This window comes from Bactrocera oleae, chromosome 4, assembly GCF_042242935.1.
Source record: "Bactrocera oleae isolate idBacOlea1 chromosome 4, idBacOlea1, whole genome shotgun sequence".
NCBI classification, from domain to species: Eukaryota; Metazoa; Arthropoda; class Insecta; order Diptera; family Tephritidae; genus Bactrocera; species Bactrocera oleae.
Window position 1 is genome coordinate 2,617,648 of NC_091538.1, and position 12,633 is coordinate 2,630,280.

The window sequence follows — 12,633 nt, forward strand, 5'->3', positions numbered from 1 at the left end:
TCATTACTTGGTCACAAAGCCCATTGGGTCTGCAGCAATAGAATAGCAAAGTGCTTGCATTGATTCTATTACTAAGCTCGGTTATAATCTCAGATGGCTGTTGATCATTTGTGGCTTGCAATAAAGGCAGTAAAGCACTGCTGAAAACCATTAAGGCAACCGCCTGCATTATATTCATTTTCCAACTGATGGATTAAACAGAAAAGGTATAAAAACAATGTCATAAATGCTGATTTAATTACTTTTATATTTGTTATTATGAATTCAACTGATTACATACATATTTCCGGCAAAGTAATTATTAGTAGTTTTTAAATTAGTTTTCAAGAGATTGAGCCAAATATTCTTCTTTTGTTCTGTAAAGCTAAAATTAAAACTTCGTAAAATTTCCGAATGTATTTAGTGTTAGTTTTGAATCCTAATGTAGCATGTTCTCGCCTAAAAAGCTTACCAACGCCATAGTGTAGCCGCAGCCCAAAAGCAGAGCTGGCACTTCGAAATACTCCATATTTAATGGCGCCCACTCGCGGTATTCCGTCTTAAATGTACTAAAGTTGCCATGTTTTATCGACTCCGCTAGTGACTCTCTAAAGGCATGCATATAAAAACCGTAATCGAAAATTAATAATAAATGGATGTCAAGAAATTCTTCAAACGGCCAATTGTTCTTCATCGGTATACCGACGCTAGCTGTCGCAACGGAAATATCGAGGCGCTTTGCATGCGGTCGTGTAAGGAAACGCTGCCTATATGAATGCATCAAGCACTTGTCAAAGAACATAAGCTGAGCATGGCGAGGATCGAGTGAGTCACGTGTTGCCTTTATCTCAGTTCTCGATCGTATTTCGAACAGTTCTTGTACAATTTTAGGAATGCCGAAGTCCGTAAGTACTTTCTTGTCCGAAGCGGTAATTAACACAGAAATATTCAGCTTATGCAAATCCTCGAATGACTCAATCTGACGTTCGCGAATTTCGGTGGTCAATATGCTGGATAGATATGTTAGGTAAATCGATGAGATAACGAAGCCGCAAATTGCGAGCAGAAATCGCAACAATGGTTTAACACGTCCATGTATCAATGAGAACTTGAAAGGTACTTGCAAGAGGCTGCCGATAACGTTGAGCGAAAAGTATTCAAAATGCCAAACACCGCACTGCAGACGACTAATAACGGCGATAACAGCAATCACAAAAGCATATGTAGCCACCAATATTTTCCACACATCTGGTGAAAATGGTGTGAAGAAATAACGGTATCTGGCGATAGGTTGTGCATACCGCACAAGCAGATATCCTTCATAAAGAAATACCGAGCGACTAACTGAGGTTGAACCGGTGTTCACAAACAGATCAGCGCATAAATCAAATTGTCTCTTGGCGAGCATATTAACACAATATTTTGGCTCAAACGTATTATTTGGAGGCACTTTAACTTCGACGAACTCGAGCGTGGCATTAGATCGCCAGGCAAATAACCGCAAAACGGCCGGTACCATTCCTCTATACTCAAGCTTTCCCTGGTTATTGTTATAGACAAGTGCTCGTGGTGGATTATTACCAACTCCAACGGTTATCGGTGCGCCTTGGAAGTTTATTATCCGTTTTCGTAATCGTAAATAATTCAAGAAAGTTGTGTAGTGAACATCCAAACTTGGAAACGGTGTATAGGTGATGAGTTTATCAGCTGTTCGGTTCGTTTCCTTCCAGGATTCTAACACTAAAACATTTAGGAAACCATTTGACCAGCACCATTCAAAGAGCCAATGCCATGAACTCAGAGTCATCTTCCTTGTTTGAGACATCAAAGGTTGCTTTGTATCAATAAACAGTATATGCGTATTGTGGCTGTCGAACAGAGTTCTCTGTAGACCTATGAGGTGTTCTTGGTATGATGCCTCGTTTCTTTCCAGTATTACGACGGCAAGACTATTCGCGTTGTAGAAGCTTCTCAGTTTTACAGCACAGTTTGTGCTGATTCTAAGTCTCGGCATTTTCAATTGTTTTATCAGTCGATTACAGAGAATGTTGCCGGCATCACAGTCGAATAAAAGAGTGCGCGCACTGATTCTATGACTGAATGAGGTTATAAATTTGTTCGGCTGTTGGGCGGCTGTGGCTTGCAATGGCAGCGATAAAGCTAAAACCGTGCAAAAAATTCCGAGTTCAAACGAATGTGTCACGCTCATTTTAAGACTGTTCCATTTAGCCATTTTAAAACACTATTAATATTGTGAAAAATGATGTAGTCAACCATTAAGGGTATTTTAATAAAGGAAATGGATGAATTAAGCTAATTATGAGTAGTAAAGTCATTTATGGAAATGTATTAGCACAATTAATTTAATTGACGGAAAATTATGTGGAAAATGGATAGCTAACGAATTATAACATAGTGCTGTGCTAAAGTGGGAAAGAAGTTGTGGATTGGACTCTGCTGATGGACTATTGAAAAGCACGCGACCACAGGATCCATGTTCATATAAAGATCACAAAACTCCTAACAAATCGTGTACTCTAAAATCCAGCTTATCATTGAAATTGTGCTGTCTTTTATGGCCATTTTTCGAATACAGAAAAAATTATGGCAGTCATAAGAGAACCGAGGCAAAAAAGAGTCGACTTCAAAAGCTCCATAAAACTTTTGACTGTTAGAGGAAAAGGTGAACGAAGATGAGGTAGAAATATCTAGACACTATTCACTTGAGCCGAATCTTGGTATCGAAATAAGTCCCCTTAAAAGATTTCTCATACGCTCAAAGCATTTGGTCGAGTCATGGGGGTTCTTTGATCCATAGCTTGTAGTTTTTGGTATTATAAACAAAAACATTCAAAGCAAACTTATTAATATATACATAATTCGTTTTTTCGTGATGTAAAAACTAGTTGTTTATTAATTAAAATAATTAAAAATATAGAAATGTGTGTGCAGACAAAAATTTATACGTAGTTCGGTTCATATACTTTAAGCTTGTATATTGCGAATCGCATGTAGCATAGAAACGCATGCGGAGAACTAGAAAATGGCTCATAGATGAAAAGCTCCATTCTGGTTTCGGTCCCGGACTTCAATAGTAATAACATTCTATCAACACCAATCGAACAGCCAATGTCATGTGTGTACAGTTGTTGAGTAGCTTGAAGCAAGGTACTTGTGATGTGTTCGGTTGTTAACGGTACAGCGATGAACATTTATACCTATGTATGTGTGTATTGCCAACCCAGCAGTGTCTTCATGTGGGCTTAGCAGCTGATTTCTTTTCGCTGCGGCATTGAGTTCCAGTAGCACGATCAACAGGGTATCCGAATGAAAAACGCTTTGAGTTTTGTTTAACTTTGTTGCCGAAGTTAAGACGCAGTTTCGGCGCAATTTACTTTTCTAATTCGTTGACTGCAGAATACATTGTGCCTGTCGCTGTAGAATAAATGCGTGCGTGCGCTAATTTTACGACTTAATGTAGTTATAAATACGCTCGGTAATGCTGCACATGTGGATAATAACAGAGCCAATAAAATACTGACTTTGTTTAAGTACATTTTCTAAGTGTATGACCCTTTTGGGGGTTAAAACGAGATGAAGTGTCGTCTAAATGTACATTGAGTGGGTATATTAGTTGTGAAATTAACTCATTATGAGCAATATTCATTACTGAAGTACAATTATTTTAATTACAAAAATTAATTATGTGCGTAAAATTGAAACGAAGTGAAAGTATTTATAAAGAACTCTCAGGTGAGTGCCATGAACAAAATTCAATAAATTATACGGCTTACACTAAAGAGGTCTCTAGTGTCTCACAAAAGCCAGTCTGCGACTGCGGTTTTCAACACCAGAAACCAAATATTTACGGTGCCGCAAACGTAAGTAAATAATTTTGATTGTGCTTGATTAATAATACGCGAAAACTTATTAATTAAACTAATTACTTTAACTAGCAATAGTTGTGGTATAAATAATAATTATAACCACGAATCAGTAAAAATGTTACGCTGAAACTTAGTTAATTATTTTCAGCACTGTTCTTTATGCATTTAAGCCATGAAGCCGCTCGGTTTTCTACTTTGCAGCTGTCTGATTTCCTACGCAGACGCGGAACCAACAAATCTGCTGTATCTTATACAGGCACTTAATGTCAAAATTAATGCAGCCACCAATCTATTCTACACAACAACGAATGCTAGCTTGGAATTTCAAGAGGTCTTGCAACAACAACTGCCGCCAAAAATACTGACCACAGCAAAAACCGCAACTCGATTAGAAGACTTGTATAATTCGAATGTGCTCACAGTGGTGTTTTTGGCACATACCTTTACGGAGCAGCTACAACAGTTACACGACTTGTTGCATACAAACAGGCGCTTAACACAGAGTCTTGTGTTATTTGTAGCGTATGGGTATGAAGAACAGCGCTGGCTCTTTGAGTGGTGTTGGCAGCAGAGGCTTTTACATGTACTGCTCTTAACCGTGGACAATACTACCAACTTCATCACCTACACACCCTTTCCGCATCTGCAGCTAGTCAATACAACACTCAGCGTCTATTTCGATGAATATTACGCACAAGCAAACTTTAAAGGCTACCCTATACGCTTCGACGGTGGCATAAGTCTGCCACATTCGCTGGTATTCGAAGACAAGCAGGGAAAATTGGTGCTTAATGGCTTTGTACCACGTTTAATAGAACTTTTTGCGGCTATTCACAATGCAACGCTTCTTCAAATTCGAACTTCTGAGGAATTCAACCTTCGGAATTGCACGCAGATGATCGAGCAGAAGATACTTGATTTATGCACTGAATTATATTTTGTTGGCGGAAAGCTCTACCTGACTAAGCCGTTATTTTTGTCTAATGTTCACCTATTGGTGCCTTGTGCGGACCCGTTACCGAAGTTTCAATACTTTACCGCACCCTTTAGCTTACAACTGTGGCTGTTTATCGCCTTCACGCTCATCATGCTCACCGTGATTCTAGCTTTGATGTGTTGGTGTGGCTACTGCAAGTGGTGCACTAGTGAGCTGTTCTGTGACTTGTTCGCTTGTGTGCTCTACTTTCCATTTTACTTGCGTCCATTTTCCGGTTATACTCACCGCATACTCTTAATAGTGCTGGTGATATTCGGTTATATGATCTCCACATATTATTTGGCACTGCTTACGAGCTTCTTTAGCATTCATATCGATGAGAAGGAAATCAATGATATATCGGACTTGAAGCAACGTAATCTCACGATAATAATTAGCAATCACGATTTTGATTACCTGAACAGGTACAATGCATCTCCAGAACTCATTGAACGCATTCGAACGGTGCCATCCGATGTGCTTATCAGTAAAGAGTTAGCTTTGGACACGCGCTATGGCTATTTGTGTGCTGATCATAAGTGTTCTTTACTATTAAGTCAACAAAATTACATGCAGCATTGCAAAGTGCGCATAATAATACCGCCAACTTCGAGTGCGTGGGCGGGTATTGCAATAGGAAATAATACTGTTTTCGAACAGAGCTTAAATTTTTATTTGCAACGCGTCTTTGAAACTGGCATTTATGAATATCTACAGTTACAAAGCCAAAAAGACGCTATGCGTATGAATATCACAAATAATTTACGCAATGAGCATGAAAGAACTGTCAAACCCCTACCTCTGGATGTTTTTCGTATACCCGCAATGGTCTTGGTTACCGGATATGCACTATCAATAATGACTTTTCTCGGCGAACTTGTGCAATATCATTATTGGAAATAAATACTTATAACTACAACTTTGCACAGTGCACACAATAGCCTCAAACACAATTTTCATTTAAAAAAAAATTAATAAACGAGTTCTAAAAAGGGTAAACGTTTAAAAAGTATTTGCACATGCTGCTTAAATTGTCAAATGTAATTGTGAAATTAAAAACTGCTTGTATTCCAATATTTTTTTGTTTTTACACATTTATAACATTATCCTTACAAACGGAAATAATTGCAAACTTTATTTTACATACTTCTCCTCAGGTTTTTATTAAGTTTCTTCAAGTTGTTATAGGTAAGTCTCTAAACTCTACAGATTTTTTTTTACTAATTTCTTAATTTTAATTGGTGTGCTATTACAGTTCCAGCTCTAGCCAGAAACAGTTTGAAAGTAACAGATATAGCACATATATAATATACCACTGCATAGATTTATATATACAAGTATATATGCAAACATTTGTACATATGTACGCCGTGCTACACCTTATCTGTCACTTTGCAAATTCCACTGGAATTTATATTTTTTATACAAACTGTATCATCACTCAATTACTTGTTACACGTGTTCATTTACTGAAGTGCTCGCGGTTCAAAACAATGACACATGCCAAACAATTGTAGGTGCAATCGCAGGCGCTTAAATATTTCCATTCCCAAACGTACAACTTAATACCAGGTATGGCCGAGCCTATTGCGTCGAAATTATAAATTCCAATGTTATCTGTGCAATCAGTGATTGGGCGCAGACAAATGGAGAGTATACAAAAGAGAAAACAAAAATACAACTTACAAGTAAATACTCGTTTAACAAAGAAATTCACAAAACAGCCAGATTTCAGATGCGCAAATGTTTCAAGTGTAATTTTCCACTATTTCATTTTACATACCCAGTGCAGTTTTCGTTGCCTGCGACTTTTCGCCTTACATTCTTATATATGTACATGTATGAAAAATATTGTATTATGCAATATTATACGATTGTTATTAAATTGAAACATTCGATATAAATTATTCCGCTCTTGAAACACAAGCAGCTTTTACATTTACTACTTTATGCTAAGGTAGATTTACGAACTTAGCTCAAGACATTCATAGCAGGTGCTTTTACTAAGTCTACACCACTTTTTAACGAAAAACTTGTTAGTTTATTTAAACTTTATAGCTTCTTCGTATTTTTGTTGCTGCTACATTTGCATTTATTAGCCAAAACTCGCCACACTCTAAGTACATTATATTAAAACTTAAAAATAAACTCTCCAAGTTCTATCAAAACTTTTAGCATAACTTAATACCTTCTTCGTGGTTTTAATGCTCCAGACTCTACACCCCAACAAAATAGAAAAGTTTTGTGCTAGAAATAGGCACGTATAGTATTTTTAGCGAGTCTACAGATCTTCAAAACTTCAGAAATTTCATAGTTTGAAAACATACGCTGGGTTATGTAGGAACCCCCTATATTTGCTCCATATTTTATTAATTTACAACAATTTCTGTTTAATTTGTTTTACGAGCACAATAACATATGGAACGTGTCGAAAGTGTGGTGAAGTACCCACATTCCAAGTGCCAGCCGAGCTCCACCCGCACCAACCTGCCCAACTGCTTGGCATAGATAGCCACCAGACAGATATGATTAAAATGATACTTGTGTCGCAAGCACATTTTCCTCAACGTTCTTCCGTTCTTGCCCAATCACACCCACTTTCATATATTGCGCATATGTATTATTATAATTGTGCGTTTATAATTCTATTTCGCCAAATTGAACGACCTTAGCAAATATTTCAAAAATTGATAAAATACCTACATGATTAGTTAATTAGTGAACTCATGGTTATGCTAGATGACATTGCAACACTGTTCTTACAAAAACGATATGTGAGGGTTCATTGAAAGTTAGATATTATCAATAGCAATAATAAACCCACTAAATGTGTATCGAATGACCTTAAAGCTTTTTTGGCGCTTATGATATCGACTGTTTAATTGTTGGCTGCGCCAGATAGGTACTCTAGGTAGTTAGTGGCCTTGTTGATTATATTTTTAAGTCAATTATGACATTGAATACCTTCTCCAAAGCTGTAGAGTTGCACAAATCCGTAGTATTTAATACCGCAAAGGTCAGTAACGTATTCTGAATTTATTTGATTACACATAATAGGTACACACCCTTAAAGAGAACACAAAAAAGTATAACGCGCTGTAGATAATAATTTAGCAACAATTTCACAATAATTAGAAATAGTTTAAGCATTCCTCAGCTTTTTATGTGCGCATTGTACAACTAATATATACCGCTTTAAACCGGTTTAAATTTTAAGTGTTTTTCGTGGAATTTCCACAATTGCTTTGTTTTGGTTCTGTCATTATTTGATTTAATTTAGTATTATCTTTTTGAGATCTAACCATATTAACTATAGTCACATATAATTAGCAAAGTGCAGCCAATTATTGTTTAGTAAATATTTTTAATAAGTAAATGCTTTAGTGCCTCGCTGAGTATGGCTTAAGTCAGTAGGAGTGCTCCTTCAAAATGGATTTGCAAATGATTTAGCAATATATATTAGTTTGGCTATTGTTTACATTCTCAAGGCTTCTAAATTTATATTATCTTTTATTTATTTACAAAATTCCATTAATTTCTCAACGGAAATATTAATTTGGCTAATACTCGTATAAGCGCTGATTTAGTAGCGCTCAAACTAGCATAACAACATGTTAGTAGCCACTTTTAATATTCCTTTAAAATTATAGTACTGTTCTGTTAGTTGTGAATATAAAAAAAGTTTGAAAAGTGCACAAGTTTAAGAGACAATTATTTGTGGTATATACCACTTTTAAATCTCTACACTGCATGCTAGTGTAGTTCCATGCTGCTTGGGCGATTTCAGAACCATATTTTTTGCACTAGCTAGAGTAACCATATCAACAGATTCATGTCTTAGCCTTAGCAATAGCCTTAGAGCCTTCGTAGAGCGAAGTGGTTTACGAAATACCTTATATCCTAACAATTAAGACAAATTTTAAAGCTAATATCAGCACGCCACTAGTGCGGTAGCACAAGAAACCGCTAACCGATTCTTTTTCGTCATTTAATATTCAACAACTCTTGAGCTCTTTTTGATTTTGCAAAAAGGCACTGGCGCCACTCTATTTCACAATTCCATAAATATGCAAACAAAAAAATGGAAAAATAATGACAGCAGGAATGCATTATCGCTGATGATCGATTACTTATCGGCATTTCACTTGTGCGTTTGTAGCTGAAAGCTAAAGAAGTCCGTTGCCCATTTGAGATGTCAAAACCCTCTGACACTTAAACGGAAGGCGCTTTTGTTTTTATTGAATATTTGTGCTGTAGACATTGACTAATTATCGGAAGCCGAATAATAAAAAATTACTGGTTTTGTGCGGGTATATGCATTTATTTGCGCAGAGTGTGTAAATATCCATTGCCGCTAACACAGTGCAATAACTGGATAGACTTTCTTCACATATAATATACGAATATTTGATATTTTGACAATATTTCCTATTTGATAAACATTTAGGTACGTGGTTGTGCTGTCGTATTATTCCGAAACTTGATGATTTTATAAAACAGTAACTCCAACAGCAGCGTCACAAAACCTAAACTAAAGCCACAGCTCAAAAGTAGCGCTGGCATAGCTATATATTCTAGACCCAAAGGTCTGACACCAGAGCGTTCTTTTCTCGCATAATCAACATAACCCAATCGTATTGTTTTCTGGTTCGCTTCTTCCTTGAGCCGTTTGTATAGCCCAACGGCGAACATTTCTAGAGAATGTTTGTTGAAAAGCTCTTCTAAAGGCCAGCCCTCTTTGAGAGCATGCCCTGCCAGTGCGAAAAGTATCGGCTTGTCCAACTTTCGCATGATTGGACGTCGCAAAAACTTTTGCTGGTAGTCGAATAGTTCCTGTGTTATCTCTGGATTCATATAAGCGTAGCGTATGTCGAAATTATTGCGATGAACTAGAAATTCCTCATAGCTGACGATATGTAAGCGGTCGGCCACAATCGCTGGTACGCCATATTTTCTAAATACAAAATCTTGATACTCATGCCCCATAACGGTTATGTTGCTGCGCCGAAAATCTTGCAGCGTCCTAATTTGTGGCTCATAAACACTCTTCCCGAGTATGCTTGATAGGTACCCTATATACAAATTGCTAAGCATGAAACCGCTAATAAAGAGCGTTAGAAACATAAGCGACCGCAAGCGCGTTTGCATTGGTCGCAGATCAAACGCTAAATATAGAAAGCTTGCCCACACATCCACGCCCAACCGCCCGAAGTGCCACTCACCACGCTGCACTCGTGTTAAGAGCGCTGTGGCAAACGTCACCAAACAGATGCTGATACCGATGGCCTGCCACGCAGCCGCCTGAAAGGGCACTTGAAAGTAATACAGCTTGGAGAGTGGTGGCGCATAGCGTACCACTAAATGACAGTTATATAATTGTAGTGGCGGGCTTACAATCACCTCTGCGCTGTACACAGCCCAATCGCTGCAAGCATCCACGAGGCGTTTGCGTAATCGGTCACTGCAAACGAGATTTATATTAAAATCACCGGAGTTTGGTGCGGTCCAAGGCTCGATCGTAGCATTGTAACGCTGCGCGAACGCCGCAAATATCTGTGGCGCAGCGCCGTCGAACTGCCAGCCTCCCGTTTTCGACTGTCGATAGATAAGTGTACGTGGTGGATCATGCGCGTAAGAGATGCGTAAACGGTGACCTTTCAAATCACGCCAAGTATTGTTGCGTTGACTCAGATATGTCTGTAAAGTAGTATTAACCACACGCAGTTCTGGAAATGGTTCCAGAGTTAGTAGTTGAGCGCGCACATCTGCTACCAGTAAATTGTGGAAGCCATGCTGCCAATAAAGCGTGAAGAGTGTCAACCATATATCTGTTGCAGGTGTAAATTCCCGCGGCCAGTGGAACAGCACATCGGTGTGGTGCAAACGCTTTAGAGTGCCGAAGACTACACGATGCCAGCTTTGGTCCAACGTTGGAGTGTTCGCCAAGAAAAACACACTCAATATTTTTGTATCGTAAGTGTGCCTTATTTCGTAAGTTATATTTCTTGTAATTACGAGCTTCGACGCAGTCAAATTCTTTGTAATCGCTGCGAGTTGCGTTGCTGCATCGAAAGCATAGATAACGTTGGTTGTGGCACCTAAATATTCACTCAAATTATTCACTAAGTGCACAATGTCGGCGTGCTCTCCGCGACAGTGTAGAATTAGTAAGGTGTTGTAGAGAATCAATCGAAACATTCTTACTTTACGAAAATATGTTTTGCGCTGACCGAAGAGCGCGGAATTTGCACTAAAAGGTTTGGTGGCAAAGCGTTTGCTTTTATATTTTGCGCCTAAACATTTTAATTTGCATACTATCTTTGTTGTAATACAATAACGAAAACTAATATTTAGCAAACTGACTAATTACTGATTACTTGCTGGTAATAGTAGATCACCTAGACCCAAAGGAGTCGTCATGGGATTAAATTATACATTAAATATGACTTACATGAGCTCGACTCGACTTTATGGTAATTAAAAAAATAATCGCTTTAGAAATTATATTTAGCAAGTAATGAAAGTTTTTTAGATTAAAAATAGAGTAGGCATTTATATAAAAATAATGAAATGTTGTTGTGAAAATACCTTAGTTTTTTTCTAAATTTCTCTCTCTTTCTCTCTGACACTGTTCTCATGATGGCTATGTATAAGGAAATTTATGAAGGATCCACTGAGGTAAGAGCATTCTTATTTTCTAACTATTTTAATATATTATATATAAAGTTTAAACGTGCTCATTTGTTAATAATTTATACCGAATGTTGGTTCCATGATTAGAGGTATATTTCAAGGTAAGATAAAAGAAAATATCGGTTCTTATATAAGAATTGTCGACATTAGCAAAAACATTCATTATCTTTTTAAGTTTGGGACCGTCAAGACATATAACTGGAGTCTGACAACTGTACAGAGTAAACAATGGAACTTGTTTCCAACTTCATTTTTGATTCAATAGTCGTTTTCGTTATCTCAATGATTTTATCTTGGATCTTTCTTTCTAAATTTGCTTTGCTGTCATTCGCTTTCTGATTTCAGTCATGACAGTTTATATATAACTATGCAATACAATTATTGCTAGTTCCAAAAGGTTTTCTTATTCAAACTTGTGTATACTACAAAATGCAAAATATTTCGGATTCGGTGGCTACATTCGTTATGCCCTTGGTCTAGCTTGCTCTTCCTGATAGATTGCCGATTTCTTTTGTTTTTGTTGTTTTTCTCTCTTTCTGTCAATGAAATTTATATACTTTTTTCTCTTTTTCAAACTTGTTTATGATGGTACAACAAATAAAAAAGCAAATACAAAACGGTGTTTGGCTAAAATGTGAAGTTCAAGTACATGCAAGTACACACGAAATTAATTAAATATTATATTAAATATCGACAATTTCCGTACAAATATTTAACAAGCTTTGACACATAAAAACTGAAAAACAAAATTATTACATAAACATTTTTGTTGGATGCATGTTGAATTAAATTGAGGAAACGATATTATAATAAAATTATTGCGAAAATTCTGTAATCCGATTAATTTAAGATGAGTTGGAGATTAGAATTCTGCCATCTCCTGGCTGATTGGGCGCAGGAGTTTTCTCCACGCTGGTGATAAGGTTAAACCGCCTTTTCTCGGTCATAACAGCCTCGTTCGTATTAAACAGGCGGTACCACATGAAGAAGAGATTGACATTTGGGAGAGATAGACTGTATATTCGTGTCACCAATTCCATTTGCCCAGTTTAGAAAAATATGTATAAATATATTGCAAAAATAATTCTCAAATGAGGA

At 37.1% G+C, this 12,633-nt stretch overlaps 4 protein-coding genes and 1 long non-coding RNA gene across 9 annotated transcripts in view; 2 read left to right on the plus strand and 3 right to left on the minus strand.

The window, feature by feature from the left end:
* The window catches only part of LOC138857017 (uncharacterized), a 293,806-nt gene that overhangs the window by 103,984 nt on the left and 177,189 nt on the right, over window positions 1-12,633 (plus strand). The window lies entirely within an intron of this gene.
* Window positions 1-12,633, minus strand: part of ths (thisbe) — a 117,830-nt gene that overhangs the window by 78,915 nt on the left and 26,282 nt on the right. The gene's annotated exons all lie outside the window — the stretch shown is intronic.
* LOC138857015 (uncharacterized) lies at window positions 329-2,220 on the minus strand. Its single transcript, XM_070108356.1, has one exon. The coding sequence runs from the start codon at window positions 2,210-2,212 to the stop codon at window positions 419-421; it is 1,794 nt and encodes a 597-aa protein (XP_069964457.1). The 5' UTR covers window positions 2,213-2,220; the 3' UTR covers window positions 329-418.
* Window positions 4,039-5,904, plus strand: LOC138857020 (uncharacterized). The gene has a single exon (XM_070108368.1). It carries the CDS (start codon window positions 4,039-4,041, stop codon window positions 5,743-5,745), a length of 1,707 nt encoding a protein of 568 aa, XP_069964469.1. The 3' UTR covers window positions 5,746-5,904.
* LOC138857016 (uncharacterized) lies at window positions 9,165-11,040 on the minus strand. Its single transcript, XM_070108357.1, has one exon. It carries the CDS (start codon window positions 11,038-11,040, stop codon window positions 9,286-9,288), a length of 1,755 nt encoding a protein of 584 aa, XP_069964458.1. The 3' UTR covers window positions 9,165-9,285.